Raw genomic sequence first — 24518 nt, 5'->3', positions numbered from 1 at the left:
AACAACAATTAAATATAAATGGTCCAGCATATCGTATTTTGGTTTATTTTAAGACCCGAGTATCTTTCTCGTTTAATGGGAGATTTAAGGTCATTTTGCTTAACCATGACTTTGGACATTTTGCTAAATCTTTAAAAATATGGTAGTAATTCTAATACAGGTAGCATGAGGATTCCAAAACATCCGTAACTTTAAGGATTGTTTCAATATAATAATAATAATAATCCTTGAATTTGATACAGTGCTTTTCGCTTCAGGAAAGTGCCTCAAAGCACTTTGCAGGATGCAGAGTGTAAAGACTGCATTTCGTATGGGAGACCTGGCAGCTAATTTGGACACATCGATGTCCCACTGACAGACATTAAGTGAATGAACAACAATATTTGGGGGATTGTTGGCCAGGACACTGGGAAAAACTCCCTTCTCTTTTCGAATAGTGCCATGAAAGATTTAATGTAAACCGGTACAGGTAGACAGGACCTCAGTGCAATGTCTCATTTGAAGGATAGCATCTCCAAATATGCAGTACACACCCAGCACTCCATTGGAGTAGCTGCCTAGACTATGTGAGTTTAAGGTGCTAACGTGGGGTGTGAACCCACAACCTTCAGTCTCTGAAGCGAGAGTGCTACCGACTGAGCCAGGCTGGAGTAATGTGAACACAATGTGATCAGAATGATATACTGCCCTGTCAGCCGGTTTTCCTTCTATACTTTTTCATCCTTGTGTGACCCTTCCCTAGAGTGTTCCTTGAAATATTTTTAGTCTAAACAATTTATTTTTGATTAAGAGAAGATGACTGTTGTCGTGAGAAAATGCAAATTAGCATTGAGAGTCATTAAAAAAGCAAGTTTCTGAATGCGGGTCTCTGACCACTTGAAATAATAAGGGCAAATCTGCCCAGAAACAAGTCGCGGATTATTCCAATTCAGTAAAATAGAGCAGCAAGGTCTACAGTGCTGGAAGAATTTTGTTTTTTAATTGTCACAATCCTGCCTCGATGAGCCTTGCTATGGAGGAAATTATCTATTATGAGCCTTGTCATACCAGATCATTCTCAAAAAGCTAATGTGACAGTATTATTATTAAAAAGTCAGAATGCTGTCTTAGGAGTTATGCACTATGCACCTTTTTCTTTTCCATTCAGCAGTAGGAGGAAGTAAAAAGCCAAGTGATTGAATATCCTCCGTCAATGTGGCAAACCTCAATGATCCTACAAAACATCCTGTAGCAAGACTTTAATGTGGAACCAAGCTGATTGTATTGCTTTTTCTCATTCTTGTGCTTCTTGTGTGTTGGTCTCAAGTGAGACGTTATTCATTCAAATAGAACAGGTGTGCAAAGAAAATAGACTGAAATGGGACAGGCGCGATCTGAAGAGAGTGTGATTGTCTTGGATGAAAGTTTATTTAATTGACTCGATTAGGAATGAGAAGAAAATGCTGAAGGAAGGATATTAGGATTAAAAAATCTGCCCGAATCAAATAAACTGATGGACTAGGCTTGATGGGCTGAATGGCCTCCTCCTGTTTCTTATGTTTGTGATTTCCAGCATCTGGATCAGTGAGAGCTGCACAATTTCAAGAAATGCCATATGTCTTGTTCAGTGGATTTAGTTGGACTCTTTTTGTGTTGGCATTACCCAAATTGGCACAATTGATCACAAAGCAGATCATCAATTAATTTTATGTTGGAAATCCTATTAATATCAACAACAGTACATTTTCTGATAACACATAATTACAATAGAAAACGATTATGATACGAAAATTCGGAAATTATCTGTAGAAATAGATGATGTTAAAATGAGCCCTAGGTATTGTTAGTGGGGAAAAAAATGGAATTTTAAACCTGCCTATAAATAAACAATGACAGGTGCTGAACTGTTTGATAGGGGACCAGAGCTGTTTCACCAGATGGTCCGTCCAGTTATAAAGAGTTGGCCATACCAGATTCTGAGAAACGGTATTCTGTTTGATTTTCCCACTACACTTTATTAACTCTTTAATGGTCACATGAATATTCATTAAAATAAGTACTGCATGTGTGAAATTGAAACTGGTAATGCGGTCATATTAAAACTGTTAACTCAAAAATCAAAGCACAGTGTTACTGTAGAATATCTATTAGAGATTGTACTCTTCTCGTGACTGGGAATAGGTCAGAAGTGTTTGTACATTTCTGAAAGGTCTTTTCAAATGCGAAAAGTGGTATGAGTTTGACTGTTACTACAGGTTGCAATTTCCTAACTAACAAAATCAAAATAATAATAATAATAATAATAAACCTTGTTTAATAATAAAAAAGCTTGGCAAATATTAAAGTCTACATCACATTTTCTCTTCCTTCAAGACAGAAAGCAATATGCGTGCTCTCCCTGCTCCCTCCCCCCCAAAAAATATAATAATAAACACAAGCTGAATGAAGGAAAACTATGAATACGATGATGAATTTCCCCACTGAGCTCCTCTTCTAACTCCAGTTGTATACTTATTGCATAATGTTTACTTAGCCATCAGCCACAATTCATCATTTGCACATTTCTTTATAAGGTTAATAACTTAAACGGTCTTCTCTCGTGATGAGCAGAGTTCAGTCTGATCGGCTAAAATACTCCAATCCCAGTACCATAGTTCGGAAAACATGCCCAGAATAATAGTTTCTAATGTTCTCTCCGGAGATTTTTACTTCAGTTCCTGTACTTTCAAAACCTATACCTTCTGCACTGCACCATTTTATCTGCATTGCTTGGAAGCATCAGACACATATTTTAAAAACAGGCAACTTTTAAAATGTATTCTTTCCACATTATATAGATGGCACAGTGAGTGACATAGCCTATTCCAGTCATGTAGATGCCCCTAATAACTCATTCATGAGTTTGCAACACATGAGTTATTAGGTCTTTGTCCCTCTTTTTATAAATGATGTGTCCCATATTTTCCTATTGAGTGCTTCGCTCTCCCATGATATATTAAAAAAAAGCTATGAACTAGCTGAATTTTTAACTTCTGCTAATAGATTTTGAGCCTCAATATTTCTGCAAATACAGATTTCAACCAGCTATAATTACAAGTTGTTTTCTTCGTGGTCATTAGTGATAATAGGGAGTTAGTTCATGAGGAGTTGATATTGTCAATTATGGAGGGGTGGGCCAGCTTCCTTTGCACTTTGTTGAATGAATATCTTCTCTACCATGAAAGCTGACATTGTATTGGGAGTCATGCATTATTACCTAAAATACCAAACCTTTTGTTACCCGTTTATACAGCAATTGAAATATAGTGTCTATTTTAAGAGTTTATCTTGCTATATGCTGGAATCCATAGATGTCTTTCAATATTAAAGTTCCCAGTCAGGCCAAACTGCTGCTAATAATAATTATAATCCTTGCATTTGAAATAGACCCTCGACACATCATTGAGATGTCTCAAAGCGCTTCACAGAATAAACTGTAAAGTGAATTGACTGGGTATTTTGTGGACGAAATGCGACAGCTAATTGCACATAGCAGTGTCCCACAAACAGTCATGGATTGAGTAATCAAATTATTAAAACATATATAAAGGGATTATTATAAATAATATAAAGGGAATATAAGATATATATAAAGGGAAACTGTTGTCCCCAAGTGAGCAAGAATTCCATGAACCAATCTCCTTCAAATTCTGCATTTGCTTCAGACACAGGCGTACCCATAGAAAAATCTTTTCAATGTCTCACAATGCAAAAGGGGATTCATGCAGTGACTAATATTTGCATTTTTTGGACTCGACACAGCATGATCACAAGAGAGGTTCAGATGAAGAAGTCCACTTGATCTTGTCCTCAATAAATTTTAATAAAATATTTTGGCCTACAGAACAGTGCAAAGTAAATTGTGTATTCAAAGGATTAAAATCACTAGTCTCTTAGCAATGGTTTGCATTTATTTTATTCCAATTCCATTGGTTTCAGAAGAGATATCACAGATTGGAAGTATTAGTAGGAGTACATCTTGACAAAGAGTTGTTAGCCCTAAGTTTAGTACAAAATGAGTAAAGCCAGAGTTATGTAAGGGTAGGGTACACTTTTGTACAAAGAGCCAATTTGTTCCTAGTTTATTCCACAAATTCCATTATCCTAAAATGTGTTGGTCTGTACTTCAGCATTAACTATCAGCGTAAGACTCCATAAGCACCTGTATGAATGACATTCAATACTTTCAGTTAGGTTGCCTGAATATCATGTGAATATCACTGTCTCTTCCTGCCCTACACATTCTGATTTTAAGAGAGAGTACAGTGCTTTCCAACACTCATTTCCAACACTCATTTCCCACCCTCCGGTACTGCTGCAGATCGAGTTTTTTTCCCCCCCACGACCTTTGAGTTCCCACTACGTACTGTACAGTCCCACAACTTTGACACAAAGACAATATTTCAGGGGAATACATTTACAAACGTGATACAATCGTGATGTTTCCACCCATTTATCTGAATGACCTAATTCGGTTACATAATTAAAAGCTTATTCTTATTCCTAATATTCGTTAATTTGTAATTCTGTTAAAATACATCTTTCTGTCACTTTTCTATTTGGTAGTTTTGTTGCTATTTGAATTAAAAAAGTGAAGTTCAGGGAGACTGCTGTATAAGGACCATAGGATTTAATGAATGACCTATTGATGGTAATGGGACTGGTTGGGTTGCAATTGTATAATCCCTGTGCTGAGTGCTGTGTAATTCCCTGGAGTGAGTAAACTACGCTTACTTGGGCTGAATCTCTGGTAGAAACAATATAAATAATGCTCTTGAGTGGGAGTCAGGCTCTTGAGAAAATTCGTTAAATGTGATGGTTTGTAATGTTGAACGACTTGTGATTCCCATGTGTGACGATCTTTATTTCAAGCTGTTGTGGTAAGGGTATGATGGTTGACATTTTGAGAAATCGGAAAGTCTGCTCCGCTGTCATGAATTTCATCAGAAGGTAACTGGAAGTTGAGTGCTTGGGGTCATATCGATGCTAAAGAAATATGATGCCGTTTACAAGGCTCTAAGATGAAAGATGAACTACTGTGTAGTTTGAGCTGGCCACTCTTTTATTCAAACTCTTCATCTATATGAATACTTATGTGTCTGTATCAACTTCCTCATTGGATTTAAACCTTTTGCAGAATCACCTAAAAGTTGCCTCGTTTACAGTGTGCAAAATTCCAATTTCCACAGCTTCAAGATCCTTGGGGCTGCTATGAGCACTGAGGCCATGAGTATTGGCAGGCTATTTGATCATGGGAGGACATAACAGTGTTGGCTTCTTGTTCTCCACTGAGTGAAACCAAGCTCACATGTAGAGCCCTGTGAAGCAGTGCCAGCTACCTTCTTATGGTTTCGGGTGCAAAGCTGAATTGATGGTCCCAAACTGATTTTAAGAAAATGCAGTTTCCATCTTATAAACTGATATTTCTAGTATAAAAGGGCCATAACATTTATGGACAACAAACAAGGAAATTAATCCTAATGAACTCAGTAGCATAACGTCTGCATCTTGCAGATTGGACCCTTTTAATTAGTTAAAATTAATTCCCTTTGTGTATTTGTACACTTTTGTTGATAACTGTGGTTCATGAGCATTAAAAGCAGAACACAATTGACATTTTAGTGCTCCTTAAAAATATATGACTTTGTAAACACCAAGAGCTGGGAATTTGTTGCAATTAAAATTGTGGTGTTCAAAGTAACTGCTAAATAACTATATTTGGGTCATAAAAGCCTCGTCAAGAGTCCCATTGCCTTGCATCTCTGCAGCAGTCAGTCTCAGGTCAGGGGCTTTAAAACACTTATCTGCTGAAAGATCTAGGTCTACTTCCCTACTCTCAATGCGATAGCAGGAGGGCAATGTGTCATGTGGTTGCTTCTATTTCTTTCAACAGGAGTTGGCAATTTTGATGAATAAATTATGCCTTTGCATAAATATTCTGGAATTATATTTCTTTACTCAAGCATCAGGAAGCAGTTTTACAGAACTTCTCCTGAGCAGATAAAATAGTTGAAGAGTTCATCGTAGTGTGTAGATTGTCTATCGTTTGTTGTTAGGAGATTCATACCTCCCAAAATAAATTCCTTCAGAATTTCTAAGTAAATTCTTCTCAATGTCACAATTTTGTTCACAATAGCCTCCAGCTAATGTGTGTTTTTGAGGATTTGTGGTGCTAAAGAAACAGTCCAGTGATTTTTAAGCCTGAAAATTAACGTTTTAGTGGGTAAGATTTTATCAATCCATGAATATAGGGTTTGACTATTCCAATGTCCTCATGACCTGGGGGCCCAGTAGTTATAAAATATTTATTATTCTAATAATGATGGCTGAGGTCCTGAGGACTGCGTGTGGTGCAAATCTTTTGTTGATTCCAGGAATGATCTGTGTCTGACCTTGTCTGGCTGGTTAGTGCATTTGTTTAGTAATGGAGAGGTTCACTTTGGGGAGAGGAACAATTGACATTGGCCATTGCAAGGATTTCATCCCTCTGATGAAGCGTAAAGCAACATCAGTATTTGTGGCGATGCCTGTAGTCTCCTGTCCTTTCAAGCTGAAAGAGGTATCATGGAGATAAAGACATTGCATGGGATTAAAGGCTGGAAGAGTGAAAGTGAAAAGAAGGAAACTTGTAAGCAAAATAGAAATGCATCTAATTTCTGTTGCCTTATTTAAAGAGTATTACGAACAATTCCAATTCTATAACGTTACCGTATGTACGATTTTATTTCATCCTTTCCCAATTAGCATATGGTGTTGATAGAAAATTATATTTGAATTGCATGGAAAATAAGATCATTGAAAAAGTAAATATTTAGGCCTGGATTTCACTCTGGATGGGTGGTTGGAGATTACAGTGGGTGTTGCGTCCTTTTCCGCAATTATTCTGATTTTTTTTAACTAGCAGCTGTTAACAAGATATAATATAGAAATATCTGCACCTAGAGATGGGCTGGTGTGATTTGCAGCTATTGCAGATACAAGACAAGCCTTCCTTTTACTATCTTTTAATGGGGCAATTGACAGATGGGGAAATAGTGAGAATAGTTACTTATTGATCTTCGGGTGATTATTTGAATACTCTGCTGGAGCCCTGTCTTACTGAGAGCAGGACTTCAGTAAAGTAAGTGTTTTACTTGCTGGCAACCATTGCAGCTAGGTAAAATGTAGGCATTTGGCATTGAGTGAAATCTAGGCCTCAGAAATCGTATTTTATTTTAACAACATCATTTATACTTGTGTTAAAAGCTGAATGAATATGTGGTCTGAGTGGAGCCACCACAGAGGCATAAATACTGCTTTCCAGGTCAGGAGAGTGGTGGTTTTACCCCCCTCCTGCTGAAATGTATCCAATACTCATGCATTTCAATGTCTACAATGCTACCAGTTCAGATCCGGCTATTTTCCTGTAAATGCAAAGGCAAACAGACTCGACGAATTCTTGTTTTCTCAAAGCTCCTCAATGAAGAACTTGGGCCTTTTCTAAATGCTGGCTGGTCATCCCAGACTACGAATGGCATGATGCTCATTCTTTGGAACTCTTTAATCTTCAATAGAAGTTTTACTGTATATAGATTGAAGTTAGAATTTTAATGAGCTGAGTCGCTCACCAGTTAATTAACTATAAATGTTTAAAGATTCTATTTAAATTTGGAAAGATTGGAAGGGGGGACTTTAACCTTCTTTAGGTCTTGTAAATAAGTTCTAACTGTAGTTCATTTTGTTATATGGTAACCACAGTTCTGGATGACGCTGCCCCTGGCACACAAGAGTACTATGTGTTACATCGAGATTCTATCCAATCTGCGGATGTTAAGAAAAAAGAGTCCCCATTTCGTGCTAAGTGTCACGAAATCTTCTGCTGCCCTCTGAAGCAAGTGAACCACAAAGAAAACACAGAGCCGGAAGGTTTGTGTGCTAAAGATCCATGTCTTGTTCGTTCTTGTACGTATCCCCATGGTGTGCTGTGTTTTCGGCCTGTGTAAATAGTGCAGACTGCGCGTGGAGCACTACAAGCTTTTGTCCCTTGCTTGCCTGTAATGTCTTACATTTTGGAACTCTCCTGGGACAATGCTTTATGAGACCGCATGTACAAACTCGTTGCAGACCGGCTGCTTTTCAACAAATTTATTGATGGGGAAAAAAAATAAAACCATTTTTTTGTCAACTCACTTCATTACACTGCCTTACCTGGCTGTTTGAAAATTGCTTGCTATTATAAACCCTTCCAATTGATCCCTTAAAATTGTCTTGATTCACTTAGCTAAGAGAATGGCACTATAACATAGTTCTTCTATTAAGGCTCTCTTTATAAATGCTTCTGCACATTTGCGCTGACAGACTCATGCTATTTGCACTTCATTGGCACAGAAAGAAAAAAAAATCTGGAAAATGTATGCAATGCACGTAAAGTTGCAATTTGAAGGAGCATAATGCATGCAGATATGTGTGATCAAATGCTTATAAACTGTAGCGATGTGTTAAGTTAATACAGTTTTCTTTACAGTCAAAAGCAGAATTGTACAGTCACATAACACATTATTGGAGAGCAAGTGAATAGTTAGTTGATAAACATACAGGCTTTTAGATTCTACACCTTCCATGGACATTTTTCTTGTTCCTGTTTTTTTTTCAAAAATCACCGTCCATGGTGGAATTACCTAGGGCTAGACTAAAAATAAATCAGTCAGAACATTGCATCCAACAAAGTTGAGAGACCTAACCTACAAAGATACCAAAGACACCACAGTCACACAAGTTATTTATAAAACTATGCCCAAGGCTACTGTTCTACAAGTTACCTTTCATCTGCGCCATCTGTAATTTATTAGTTTTTTCAATAAACAGTATTTCTGTTGCAATTCATCTCACTCTTCAGACAGGCATCTCAAGCAATAGAAATAGAATACAGGTATACAGTTAGAGAAAAAACAGTGAGAAAGGTTAGTGACAAAAAGGTCAGAGAAATAACTGTCACAGTGATAGAACCTGAAATTCAATTCACAGTGAATAGTAAGATAAAAAATGTTTTACACACCCATAGTTTTAATTGCCCAAAACAGACAGAAGCACATCCTTATCCTGCATGGACCAATTGGGCCAAATGGCCTCTTTCCGTGCTGTGCAATCTTATGTAAATTGGGAAATATTGACCCAGATATGAAGAAAGACATTTAAACATTGTGTTTTTGTTCTTGAAAAGAGGTAAGTCATCATTATTCAATTGAAAGAAAGATAATGAACATTTTGCAGCAATTTGATGCAGTAGGCAATTATTTCTTCCTCATAATTATTTTAACTTATGATATTCACGATGATAATGTATAAAACTGCAAAATAGGCCACTTATTGTCCCCTTCAGTGTGACAGCATTATTCCGCAACAAAGGCAATAGCCTCTCGAGTCTTCAATCAATGCCATTTCAGTCCTAATCTAATTTAGTCTCAGATGACGCGCATACACCATTCGAGCTTCACCCTGCCAGTTCATGAGGTCATCTCAACCTCCCCCAGAGAAAATTATCACACTTGCTATTCACACTCTCTGCTATTCTATAAATGGAGTATTCTGGTCATTCTGGCAGCATGAAAATTGATAATCTTCTCTTAATGCAGTAGATGTGACAATTCATTCTTTTATAGTAGTTGCCAAATACTACAGTCAAATAGCTTCCTCCTCGGTCAATGAGTTAAGAAGAATCCTTTTTAACTGATAGTGCGGTAGGTCATCCCTGAAACAATCTAGAGTCAATAATATAATACTCAATAGAGAAGATTTCACAGGACTTTTCAAAAATGCTTTTTTAGTTTATGCTAAACTGCTGTTCTTAAGCAGATATGACAACAGAATGTGTCGCATCACAGAAATCCAATATTAGTTAAAAGTTATATATTTTTAATTTGAAATGTGTTTTAACATATTTAAATGTTTTAAAACATTTCCAACAGCACTGTTTATGATGTTTTTAGCCCTAGTATGAACCACAAACCTGGTGCTGGATGTGAAATTGATCTGTTCACGCTACCGCAGGTATCACAAAACATTTTCATCGGTTGTGATTTATCCAGCCAATCTCACTATGATGTTTATCATATCAGATGACTGGCCTTGACATATCCTCTCTGTGTGAGAATTTCCGCAGACAATCTATCAATTCTTCACTCACGAGTCCGCATCTCACTATGTCTATTGATAGCCGCAAAGGAATTGTTTTTGGTGTCACTACAGTCAGATTTATTTTTATTTTACGGGATATTTGCTGCCATTGTTTTTAAATTAGCAGTTATTTACATCACAAACAATGCAGCACTTCTGGTGAAGGGAGGATAAGCTATTATAATGCTGTGAAACAAAGGAAGATAATCAAGTTATTCATCCCAGAATTATTGTGAAAATAGCAGAGACTGAAACAAATTAGCACAGAAAGTTTGGAATTAGAACAATTTTAACCTGAAGAATTGTAATGCAATTGACAGGCATAAGATAGACTGGATGAATCCTACATTAAACACTGGGTGTTGGTAGCCATTACAACATCAACAAACCATTACAGCAATAACAACAAATTGCATTTATATAACTCCTTTCATGTTAGGAGGACATCCTGAAGCGCTGCACCGGCAAGGTTTGCACTCGAGTTGGAGATTGGATTTGAGGGGGTGGAGGGCAAGTGGGGTGTGGGGAGGGCCGGGGGGATGATGACCAACGAGGAAGGTCTTGAACCAGGCCTTGAAGAAAGCAAGGAAGGGGGCAATGGGGAGGGATTCTGGGATGGAGTTCCAGAAGTTGGGGGGACAGAAAGGCATAAGGCCCGACCTCTGATAGTGGGGCGGGCAGGACGGGGGATATGGAGCAGGCCAGTGCTCACTAAGTGGAGGGAGCTGGCAGATTGGTATAGTTTCAGTAGGTTAAAGAGTAGGGAGGAGCAAGATAGTGAAGGGTTCTGAAAGAGAGGATGAGGATCTTGAACTTGATCCTCTGGGGGATGGGGAGCCAATGAAGGCTGACGAGGATTGGGATCATCAGCTCCTGGAGCTTGGTGCGGGAAAGGAAATGAGCTGCAGAATTCTGAATAATCTGCGGAGGGAAGAGTTGGGAAGTCTTGCGAGTAGGGAGTTAGCATAGCCAAGCCTGGACATGATGAAAGCATAGATGAGGGCCTCGGTGGCTTGAGGAGAGAGACTGTGGCAGAGGCAGGCAATGTTGTGGTGGTGGGGAAAGCAGAACGTCAAGGTAAGGATGTGGGTTTAAAGGACAGTTGAGGGTCGTACAAGATACCAAGGCCATTTACTGAGAGAGATGAAATGATAATAATAATCCTTGCATTTGATATAGTGCCTTATCATGTCTTCAAGGCATCTCACAGAGCTTCTTCACAGAATATACTGTAAAGTGAACTGACTGTATATTTTTTGGGAGAAATGCAGCAGCCAATTGCACACAGCAGTGTCCCACAAACAGTCGTGGATTGAGTGACCAATTTATTATTTTTTTTGAAGGAATTATTACCCCCAAGAAAGCGATCTGCCAATCAACTTAACAGCTGGGTTCCTACTTACTGCTAGGTAAACAGAGGCATGTGGAGTAAGGAAACTTGCCCAGTGTTTCGCCCTGCCGAGAATCGAACCCAGGTATCTCGCTTGCAAGGCGAGTGCTTTAACCACTGAACTACAGGACTCCATGATGATGGAGTGATGGTCTGCCTCTGCATTTTATTGTTAACTAAGATTGGACAGGTTACAGCCTTTTCTCCAATGATTGAGAAGGCATCTGATAGAGATGTTTAATACAATAAAGGGATTTGATAAAAGGAACATAAATAGATTGTTTCTACTTTTTGGTGAGTAACAAGGGGGAATGAATATAAAATAGCAGGTAGCAGATCTAAAAGATAATTTAGGAGGAACTTCTTTACACAGAGTGACGATGTGGAACTTACTGCTAGAAGCCAGGTTGAAGCAAAAGGTATCAAAGCATTTAAAAGAAAAATAGATGCAAAATAATAATCCTTGCATTTGATAAAGCATCTTATCACATCTTCGAGACTTCTCAAAATGTACATGAGGGAGAAGCGAATAGGGGGGTATAGGAGAGGGGATTAGCAAGGGTGGAAGCTCAGATTATTTTGGGTCAAATGACCTGTTTCCAGGCAGTATCATTCTTTGTAATTTTAATGACAGCAGTTAAAATGGCTAAACTATGCATGAAACTTTTTGTTTCACACCGGTCCCTTTTTTNGGTCAGCCAGGTGTCTTAAACACATGTGCAAACCCATCACTATGCTTAAGAGTATCCAAACCAAACTGAGAATTCTGTGCTTTACACATGGAAATTCCAGAGATATCTGTTAGAATGGAATGCACACTATCTCCCTGGAGCGACTCATTCAAGGGGAATCATCAACTAGTTAGTCATTTGACATCCGACAAGCGTGCGTCTGAGTTCTCACGAAGTGGATAGTAGGTACCAGGAACTCTCTGCGAGCTTCCAGGTGAGCAACACAGCTCAGCATGAAATACGTGAGAGCATTGCCACCATCTTCCTGTCCACAGCTCGGACACACATCCCATCCCATTGAGCGTTGGTTCCACCAGTTGGAATCCACTTCCTTAAGTAGATTCTTAGCTTTGTAAGACATAATTAACTAGCTGCATATTACATGCTGTTATAATTTTAGGATGACTATTTTCAGTATCATGGTTGGGTCATTCAATGGTGCATAATTACACATAGCTTTATTAATAATACTAAAACAGCTGTGATTAAAATTAAAAGGATCTTTACTTAACATAGGAAATTCAGAAGTATGATTGAAACCCGACAACTGTTTTTTCTGCTTCAAGTAAAATCTGATTTCATTTTAGACATTTAAACTGGGTGTCATAAGAACTGTTTCATTACTAGAGACATTCAATATCATTATTCTAAAGTGAATCTGTATTTTGGTCAGGTTGTTTTTGTTAAAATAGCAATTGGTAGTGTTATTGGAAAAGGTACTGTTTCACCAAAAATTGTGTAATTCTCTTTCCGTTTCCAAAACAGTCACAGCCAATTTATATTCAGCCCATTTAAAAAATATTGAGTGCAAAATGTGATATTTATCACATTAAATCCATTGTATTTTTCACTCCACAGCATATTAATGACAAATATGCAATGCTCTCAACTAAATTCACTTAAAAACTGGATGCTTTCAGTCCAAAACACTTGAATATGAGTTATGTGACTAGGAGTTGCTGCAGCGAATTTTCTGCTATAAAAGATCAGCCAATCCTTTCCTATTCTGACACATTTTCACCACTTTCACTCACATTCTAGCAGACTGTCAGGAAACAAATCATCATGAATAACAAGGGTCATGTCTACATCACTAGTAGTAATCAATACAGGGCATTCAGTTCAATTCTAGTTCTTAAGGTTTGGATGACTTCCATCAAGTGTCCTTGTAGTTCATAGCATCATCTGATCTATTTGATTATTATACTAACTTGCAAATTGTAAATCACTTTTGGGGTAAAAGTCTACATGACTCTAGATTCTCTATTAATGTAGTATTTCAGAGTGTGCAGATTATGGCAAAAATTGTTGAAACTAGTTTTAACTTTGAAGCCCATTTTCTGTTGTTCTAAAATTAACTTGCAGAAAATTGGCTTTAAAATTGAAGAGTGTTTAAGAACTTGACAAATTCTGGATGCTCTGAAATGTTATGCTGATAGCGTACATCTAGACCTGGGTAGAATTTATACCCATCTATTTATTACAATTTATTATATAGTAAATAGTAGTTACTCTTTGCCATTTAGTCGATTAATAAAAAAATCTGATCCCAATAAATGTCTATTTATAAACCTGTTCTAGCATGCTATTGATTATCTAAACACAACTAAGAACAAAGAATTTAAAATGCAATTGGAACGTCAATATTAAACGGTGCTTCTTTTCAAAACTGAATGTTCTCCATCACTTTTTAATTGGGAGAAATATCCTGCAGGCAAATGGATCTCTGTAACCTTGGTTCTATTTATAGCAATGCCTCCAAGCACATTTTGGCCAACACATCATGAGATGACGCAAAAACATGACCTAAATTATTTCAGTCACTGATTGAATGTTCGTTTGGATCTCCTAGCTAAACAGCTTCTTTTTAATACCATGGTGCTCAGCAAAAGCACTAGCTCACAGATTCTGCTGCAAAGGTTCCAAATAAACTGTCATTGGTTAAGATATTAAACACTACAAATCACACCCGTATCATTTCCGTATGCAGTGTCAGCAATCAGGGTGCTCAAGTCCAAGATAGCATGGATTGGATACAAAAGGCTTGCACTACATTGTCCCAACAGTCAACTCAACATATTACAATCTCTGTGTGGAAGGGAGATAAAACTTGTAACACTGACCGACTGGGAGTTTTATAAGAAACCTTTGATTCATTCAAAGCCACTTTATTGTAGTTTATACGCTATTTCAATGTCAGTCTCGAATATTACCAGATCCTCTTGCAATCTTTTTTTTAAAAATACGTGTATGCACATAAAGTTCAAATAAAGTTTTAGTAATAGAGAAAATGAGCTGAAGAAAATAAAGTGAGAGGAACATTTGATTATTATAAATGACTGTACCAAATAGACTATTTTTCCTATGGCAAATGTAACTATGAGGCAGTTGTACTGTACACCTTTAGATTAGTCACTCATGCTTATCAGAACATGGAGTAGATCAGCGCTGCACACTGATCTGATGAGATCATAAATGAATTGCACCAATCGGTCTATTATTTCTGTGCAGTTTAAAATAATGGTAACTGGTCTGTTCAAGAAAGCTGTCAGAGGTGAAGCCTGTGAAAAAGAATAAGGCAAAGTACAATTGAATTTATGATACACTTTAATACACCTTAATACACCTTAAGTAACAAGAGCACCTTATCTGGTACATCCCAATTAATGTTACAAGGACATAGTAAACCAAAACATGGGTCGATGGAACTCAAGTAGAGAGAGTACCAAAGAAGAAAAAGTGTTATAATATCCAGAGGACCACTTTAGGCAAATTTATTCTATTCTGTACAAATCCAGTGTAATGGAAAAGTGTATTGGGCTTCGGTTGTCAGCAGCCCAGAGACCATGACTGCCAAGGTAGGTGGTTACTTTGCAATTTGTCTTGTGTTCATCTGATCCTTCCAAATTGCACAATTGCTATCACGACTTTACACTTGAGGCATCTGTTGCTATAGCACCACTAAATAATAATAATAATCTTTGCATTATCACATCTTCGAGACACGTCAAAGCGCTTCACAGAATATACTGTGAAGTGAATTTACTGTATATTTTGTGGGTGAAATGCGGCAGCCAATTCGCACAGCAGCATCCTAACAGATCTATGTATCCTCTTCCCAGTGTTCAGGTGTCTAGGTTGTCCAGTTTATGCTAGACTTCAGCTTCTCCAGTGGCTATTTTTGTGGCTTTGCAGAAATGCAATGACCTTTTGATTGTTTTGGGACTTGTAACATTGCATTAGATTTGAAACATCTGGCTTTCAGCACACCAGAATCTGAAGACTGAATCAGTCCAAAAACTCATATCTAAACCTTCAAAAAGTAATCAAAATAACCATAGAAGTGCACCGAGCCAGGCAAATATTGGAAATTCGAAACCTATTAGTGTGACATTTGCTGAAATTCTCACTGTGTTTGAGTTTCAAACACATGCTGAAATGAAAGCAAGATAATATTCCCATGCCTTCAAAACCCGAGTGAGGATTTTGATAATCGTAACAAAATACAATTGTGGTAGTTCATGCAATCTTTCACAGAAATCTTAATGGTTTATACTCATTGCAAAAATGTTGGAATGTTGTTTTTGCGGTCTGTATTCTCCTACTTTAATTTACTTCACTGTTACCTTCTGTGTTAAGGTGCAAACTTTACACTGTACTATGGTTCCATCAACCCAGCTACTCCTTTGACCTATTGCCCAAATGGCCATTTTTCAGCTGTGAGCCTTGACAATGAGTATCACCAAACCATTCAATGGTTCAACATGCTTCTGTACTTACTCGATAACTGGACTTAACCTATAAGGTTATTTTGTCAAAAAACTTAAGATCACACAATTGGAAGTTGGTTCTTTTTTCAAGAGCTGTAGGAAAATGGACTTTTAAATTGAAGACTGAATTTACCACTAAAGGTACATTTCCTTTGTCTATTCAACATAACCAGAGAATAATTGACACTTCAAAAGCAGGTTTCTGGCTTGCAAGTAAATATTCCAAACGAGAAAATTGAGACAAGTTAACGTTCTTAAATAGAAAATAGCTAATGCCCACACTATTAAACGTAGAAAGGACACTTGTGAATTTCAAAGTGGAAACCTCTGCAAATGACATGGGTTAGAGAAACCATGACCTAGGCAGCACCCTGTCACTTCCTGATTTATCAGTACAGAAGTCGATAGAATATAAAGGGACAAGTAATTGAACAATCTCTGGAGCACAGAGAAAAAGCCATCATACCATGTTTTCTCTGATGAGTACAGACACACCAATTGTTACGCAACACTAGCTTCGTACAAGATAAATAATATGATCTGAAGCTATTGTGAGTTTCTGCATCAAAATGTTATTTTAGCAAAAAGCTTAGCAAATTAAGAACATGCCTTGTATTGAGGAAAAAGGAAATGTAGCCAAGTAATTACGATGTCTACAGACTACTTCCATAATCTTGTCACAGTATTGTGTAAGTGTTTCCCACAGCCTTTCTCTATATACTGTATGAAGCCAAGCAAAATTCTGCTATGCTTCCATTGGGCAAAAAAGAAATTTGTGTCATAAGTCACAGTGCAAATATCATGTCTGATTCTGCTGCCTGCATTTGCTGAAGTAGATCATTGTGACATGAAGTAGGTATTTCATTTTTTTTTAGCAATGCTGAAAATCAGCTCAAAAATGAACAACAACAAATTACTTTTGTATAGTGCCTTTCACGTGGGGATTAAGTCCCAAAGACTGAATTTAAGAATTCTTTACACTCGGGTGTCCAGCCAGTCACGCAAAGTGCTTTTGAGACATCCGTAAATTATATAATTTTCCACAATTCTGAGCATGTTCACACTGGAAAAGAGAAGATTGAGAAGCAACATGTTTGCTGTGTTTAAGATTCTAAAGGGGCAAGACAATATAGATCATGACAGGCTGTTTCAACTTGTCCAGCATAATAGAACCAGAGGACATGGGCTGCGATTGGAGGGGGGGGAAATTCAGAACAAATTTACGCAAACACTATTTCAGTGTGCGAACAGTGTGGAACAGACTCCCTAGGGAGACGGTTGAAGCAGGAAATGTTGAAACTTTTAAAAAAACAGATTTGATAGTTTTCTTTTAGGAAATAACATTATGGGATACAATAATGTTATTGGGACATGTGTGCATGCGACCGGCAGGAAGGTGGAAGGTGAACTAGATGGACCTTGGTCTTTTCTCACCTAGCATTTCTTATGTAAACATTTCTGATAACATCAGTCAGGAACAATCGTGTCTCACCAGAGATGAGTGTCATTACCATAATTCCTGAAGATATAAATGAAATGTAAGCATGCTTTTGAAAAGCTCCCACTAACTCACGATCAGCAATTGGTACATTTTTCCAGATCACAAACTCAGATTCTGAAATGAAGTCATTTTGATTGTGAATAATATGACATAAATGAGGATTTACTACCGACCATTATAGGAAAACAATCTCTCGAGGTGTGAATCAGAAAATTCATGATAGGAATAAATCACACTTGGGGAAGAAACAAGTAGCTTAACAGTGAGGCACAGTGTAAACCCTGCTTAAAGTACTATGAAAGACATATGCTGAGAACACAGAGTGAATAATATTCATAATAATAATAATAAATGCAAGGATTTTTATTTTTATATTATTGAATAGAATGAATTGCCATTTTAATCAGAACCATGAAATTAACAGGATTTATTGTGACGCATTTTCTAGAATTTTACCCAAACCGACCTTGGTTGCTGTCATACTGCACCCTCAAAGAAAGCACTGTTATTGGGGAGAAGCTAACTACACCCAATTTAAATGATGTATATACTTGAAACATTTGGGTTAATGAGCATCTCCACTGTTATTTCAGCTTGTTTGCAATGCTGTCAGCTTTCACTGCTTGAAAAATATTATTTAAATTAGAAATAGCCATGAAAAGGAATATTAACAGCTAATTGTAATCATGCTATTTTTTTACAAAGTGATTCTGATCATCGGACTTTCCCTTAAACTAGTGAATGTTGATCATTTCATTCTCTTCTTGCAATACTGTCTGGAAAGATCTATTCCTGCATAAGGTACCTAATGCATTGTAAGCACAGTGCTATTGCTGACTGCACCCCTACAACCAGCTTAGTGTTAAAGCTACATCTACAGCAATTAAGGTCACAGATGTTTTCTTTTCACTTTGCTGAAAGACTGGAGTATTATATTTCAGGCTGTAAACCATATCTAGTTAATTACAGATTAATCTTTTCAGAGCAATAGTCAGAGTTTGATTAACCTTGGTTTTGAAGTTGGATGTTACTGAAATATTCATGGTACTGAATGTCTATGCAGCGGCTTGATGCAGTGCTCGTAATTCAGTGCCTGAGAGTACTAAGCGCAGGTAGCTGCAGCAATCCTAGAATTTTCTTGTGCTGATTGAACTGTGAGTTCTTTCCTCCTGATGATTCGTCTACAGCTGAACCATTGAAGTTTCCCTTGGGGAAGGTTACATTTGTTCACACATGCTATGCCATGTGGCCGGGAATGCTTCAAGACCTGCGTATGTTCCATCATTCCTGAGGGTTTGTTGCCTTGTTGAATTGGACCCAAGCGATGATTGCTGTGGCATCCTGGGAGAAGGAAAATGGCTTCCAGCTGCACACAAATGTAATCTGAGTTCTACAGACACAAACCTGAGTCAGTTCAGGTTTATTTTATAGGTGGAATCGAGGCAACTCATATGCTCGCATAGCATGAGCACACTAGAAACACGCAGTTTGTGATTAATGGATTTCATAAAACATTCAGTAATGTATGCAGTGTTTCAGCTAGCAGTACAATTAGATTGTTGCAGAGGCACACGTAACAATTTATGATTATTGTTCCAAAGCTTGGTGAAACTGATTGGAAGGATTCATCACAGGCATATTTTATACAGTGGTGAATACTGCATTACTTACCCAGCACTGTTGAATCCTATCTACTCTTCCATTACTCAACTTGACAGAATCCACTCAATAGTTTTTTCTGAAGCTTTACTTATCATTGTTCCTTTGGGACATGGGCCCATGTATAAATAAATCGAGGAACCTCTCTAAATATAATATTAAATATTTTATATTTTTAATAATTAATTTTTTTAAAAAAAATCAAGCATTTATTTGCCAAAGAGCTGTTGCTTTGGAAGTCTAGTTACTGTGAAACAGGACCAACATTTAACTTGGTGTCTCTGTCTCTTGGTGGCTCATTTGACGCTCACGTGCCCTTGTTAACTGAATATTGTCAGTTTCAGTTCTCTCTTTGAATTCTAGGTGCAGCTTTGGTAAATTTTCGTCACTTTCATCATGGGGCTAAAAATACATTTTGATCCTATCCCTCTTCTTCCCTTTCCCACCTAAAAAAACAAAAAAATGTTGAATGAAAATATTTAGAGTTTACTTTTTTTTAAAACCTTTACATTTGATGTTATTTTTGTTACAATTTATAAATTGCTGGTACATGTTGCAGCACAAGATTTATTGCATTGGATTCTTTCTGCATTGAGAAAAAATTATAAGAAGGAACTGCAAACACTGCTGTATATTACAGCCTACTGAAGTACAGTTTAGTCTGGTGAACTTGTGTTGATAATTGTATGGTTGCTAAGGCCATTCTTATCGTACTAACAATTAACATTAATAATATACCCTGCATTGATGTTGTGCCTTTCACGGATGGAGGACATCTCAAAGTGATTCACAGGATTCACTGTGAAATGTAGTCCCGTGTGTTTTGTAGGCAAACATGGCCCCAAGTTATACACAGCAATGACCCACAGCAATTACCGTGAAGGTAATCACTTTTATGCAGCAAAAATGTGAATTAAATATGGCAATGTGCTGAACAACGACTGAAGAGAGATGTCACAGACAATTGAAAATGGAGGGGACAAGTTACTGTTCGAGATGCATTACTTTTCTGGAATTTCATTGCCTGCTGGAGCTGATTTCACCTTGGGCTACTCATTAGTACATTTTATTCTGAAGTGCCAAAAACAAATCCTTTGATAGACTAAAACAGAAGTGCCCTGACCCATCTTGGTAATGCCTTCAGTAAATTGGAACTCCCAGCAAGGTGCTTTTAGTTGTCATTGGCTCTCCTCAAATGATAAGTTTACGTTACTTACAGATCCACTAATAGTGTCCACAGTTCAAATGCTTTCAATTGGCGCGACGATTTCTGAGTTGCCGCATTGAGCCTAGAAAATCTGGTTTATTTGTGTTTTCGCCACCTTGTTTTGCAAACCGATGTTAAGTGCTTATATTTAATAATCTGCATTTGATATAGCACCTTATCATGTCTTTCAAGTCATCCCAAAGTGCTTCACGGAATACACTAAAAAAAATTGACTGTATATTTTGTCAGCAAAATGCGGCAGGACAAACAGTCCTGGATTGAGTGACCAAATTATTATTATTTTTAATTTTGATAGGATTATTAATGGCTGTGTGTTGCTCACTCAGGTCTAAATGTTAGTTATACCCAACATGATGGTAATGCACAGCCTCAATTTTGTTTAATTTGTAATTAATTAGTGCTGGAGCTGAGCTGTACTGTCAACAGTATATTTGGCACAGCAGCATGTAGGAGTTGCAGTTTTGTAGTACAGAGCTAGGTGTATTTGATGGCAGCAACAATTGGAGACCATGGAGATAATGAGCCAAGGGCAAGAGAGTGAGAAAATGAGATCAGAGAGAGAATGATGACAGAGAGAGACAGCAGGAGACCAAGATTGTGGGCAGAAGCAGGATGGATGGAAGAAATCACTGAGAAGGTTGAGAACAAGCAGAAGACTTGAGGAATAAAAGCTGAAGCAACCAGGCTATTTGGAGGGCGAAAGGCAGAACCTGGAGAAAAAGGTGATTTCTGGCAGGAGAACAAGAGATTGCAAAATAAATATGGAATTTAAGAGAAGATATACAGAGGGAAAGAGAAAGATATAGAAAATTCAGCAAATCAGATTTGCTGGTAAATACATCAGTTCATTTCCTTGGTATTTTAAATGAGGTGGCGGATGGAGGGGTGTGTGTGACTTAAAACAATATAATTTGTTCATTCCAGCTATTCATTTACCATGTAAAGGTTGAAGGTAATTGATGGGAAACGTTTGCACCTCAACCCTAGCAGTGTAAATGCATCGAGACTCCAGGTGTGACTTTTGTGTGGTGTTAGAGAGCGTAAATTGTATGATTTTTTAAAAAAAAAAATGAAATGTTTCTATCACTAGATCTGAGAAGAGAAATTTTTTGAACAGCTTTGTGCCAGATAAAGAGAATGTTCCTTCATGTTCAGCAGTGCTTTTCGCTTCTAAACACTACCCATTGGTATAAATTCAGAGTTTCAAGGTTGTAATTTAGCAGATATTGTATTTATGTGGATTATTCCTGAATTCAAGTATATGATTTGCCAGATGCTTTATTCTTAAATTACAAGACCTGTGATTTAACAGATATTGCAATTCAAATCCCAAGGCTAGTGATTTACCAGCAAATCTGATTTACCAGATGCAGTATTCCTGAGTTATCAAGACGGTGATTTATTAGATATTTCTAGTGAAGAAAATTAGTAAATTGTGAGACAGGAAGGATGTAATGAAATGCCAAGCCTTGGTACCCTCCCTCCCTATTATTTTGCTCAAGAATCTTTCAAGCCACCACCTTACTTGCATGTTAGACATGCGGTGCCTGATTGTGGGCCTCAGACCACCGATACAGTATGACACACTTTAGTCTAAAGAACTGGAATGCTAATATCCCAAATCAGCTTTGATTTGCAGAAATCATTAACAACAAAAAGATTTTCCTGTGGAACTGAAGCCAGGACAAATGAAGGCAACTTAATTCGTAAAAATCAGAGAGAAATAACTGCCAGTAATTGCATCCTGTTTCTTGTGCCTTCAGTTAAAATATGTTTTTGGAACCTATAAATAATCTGTAGATGCAGAGGATTCAAAGTAATGGCTGACATTTTTGAACCTATGTCTCTGCAGTTTGACGACATGTCTTGGCTTTCATGGTCAAAATAATTACTTCTCGCTATCAACTGCAGTGTTTCACAAGTACGAATAAAGATTAAATGATTTATTAATTGCACTTCATTCTGCAGCCTATTTATACATCATTTTTTCACACATTTCTCATCCTGTCTTTCAATTTAAAACGTGATTTGAAACTCAATTACCATAGGACTGTGTAGTTACTCTCAAAGAAGGAGCAAACAAATGTTTTGCAAAGAACCGCAATTGATTTTGAGAGAAGTGCAGTTTGTATTCAGGTTAAAGTTTGCCATTAGCCGACAAAATATTTACGCTAAAAGTAAATGTGCTTCAACAATGTCAGATATCACATTCAACACCCTCTAAATGCAAGGCAGTGTTTGACTCCTATTGCAGTCAGCCATACATAATTTGCTTTTAGAGATCAAACCACTAACATTTCATGAACCTAATATAATTCCGTCAAAATAAAGTGTTATTTCTTATGTTAGATTATGAGCAAAGCATATAAAGCTTAATAGCAGAAATAACGTACAATACATGTTTATATGAGTCTATGCAATGAGTAAAATGTGATAGATCATAAAATGAGTTAGATTAATTTAGAAAAACATAACAGTGAATATTATCCAAAAAAGTCTATATTTTCCAAGATCATGGCAGAATTAATGGTGTCCTTGCATTTCACTTGTAAAACCTATCCCAAATCATTATATTGTCACACATATAAGCTTATCATCATGACTTATTGAGAACTGTGAGGGGACAAGGTACATTTGGATATGGTCAACAAGATAATATCGAATGTCAGGGCCTTGTATAACTGAATGCATTGTATAAAAATATTTTATTATTTTAAAAAGTGCTATTTATCTCAGCACCACTATCAGTCTTAGCTCAGTCTGCCTGGCACCTACTAATATGTTGACCTTGTCTGAGGGACTAATATTATGTTTCAGATTTTTGGTATTCATTTGCCTTCCTTTCACTCGTGGTTTCCTTGCATATCTTGCGTAACTTCCAGTTAACGGCTTCCAGAAAGGATTCATTTCATTGTTTGCTTATCTACAAGAAGATCAATTTCACATTGAAAACGTTTCTATTAATTCTAGCAAAACAGCAAAAGCTTGCGCCAGAGTTTCAAATTAATTTCAATCAACAAACACTTCTATCAGAACGTACCAATATTTAGTGGCAAGCATCCCAACCTCATAACAGATATCCATTTCTCAGTTCTTTTTATACTTCATGGTATTTGTTGCCCAGTCCAGGACTACATAATACCATCTCTCCTTATAGAAAATCTGTCTCACTGAACTTCCTTCCTGTACACCTGCTTTGGTAACTTCAGTGGAAACATTATCTGTACGATGAGTTTTCATGGCTCTTTCAATATTCACCATGGTGCTCCTGTTAAGAGGTGCTGTTTTATCCTATCTTACATGTCAATTTATTTGATATGATTTGTTTCCCCTACATGTGCAGATAGTAATACACATTCTTTCCTTCCACCAAGTGATCCCAGTTGCATTGAATTATATTATTTTATCCATCAATTTGCATTAAAATTGAAATAGGAAAGGAAGCAAGAAAATGACGTGTTCAGTTATTGGTCCTACAATTTTCACAATTGTCATCCTTTCCCAATATATAGAGTTGGCCTATTTTTAACACGTTAGAATACAGGATTTGGGGGAGAAATATCGTCTGTTGTACAAATGCTTCCCTAACTGACTTGGACATCTGTACGAGGAAGCTATAACAGTCTCTGTAACATTATAGACACATTATTCAGTGGTCAGATCATGACTTGAACCATGGTGGAACTGGAGAGTTACAATTCGCTAGTTACTGAGAAGCGGTTTGAAGTTTAGGGATTAGACACCAACTTATAGAGTGAAATTCTTCTTGCTGCTAGGTAATCCTGAAATCACATCTCTCCTAACAGTGAGAAATAGCCATTAAATAAATAATAATACTCCTTGCATTTGATATAACGCCTTATCACGTCTTTGAGACGTTTCAAAGTGCTTCACAGAATATAGTGTAAAGTGCATCAACTGTATATTTTGTGGGCGAAACGAGGCCCACAGCAGTGACCTGAAATTGTTACTGAAATAGATGAGCGAAGTAACCACTTTCACAAGCAAAGTGTTATAGAATTCATCTAAGAAAAAAACATTAAAAATGCATGTTTCATCAGATGGGTTG

General features: G+C 37.2%; 1 protein-coding gene across 2 annotated transcripts in view; it reads left to right on the top strand.

Annotated features, from left to right (window-relative positions):
• Positions 1–24518, top strand: part of fgf13a (fibroblast growth factor 13a) — a 159925-nt gene that overhangs the window by 57341 nt on the left and 78066 nt on the right. Inside the window, exon 2 of one of the 2 annotated variants that reach the window (XM_007892781.2) lies at positions 7756–7923. The exons of the other annotated variant lie outside the window; for it this stretch is intronic. Coding sequence (XP_007890972.1) covers positions 7756–7923 — 168 coding nt within the window. The remainder of the gene's footprint in view (positions 1–7755; positions 7924–24518) is intronic. 2 annotated transcript variants of the gene reach the window in all.

The sequence above is a fragment of the Callorhinchus milii genome, unplaced genomic scaffold (genome assembly GCF_018977255.1).
Source record: "Callorhinchus milii isolate IMCB2004 unplaced genomic scaffold, IMCB_Cmil_1.0 Scaffold15, whole genome shotgun sequence".
NCBI classification, from domain to species: Eukaryota; Metazoa; Chordata; class Chondrichthyes; order Chimaeriformes; family Callorhinchidae; genus Callorhinchus; species Callorhinchus milii.
This window is presented reverse-complemented; position numbering and strand designations above follow the sequence as displayed.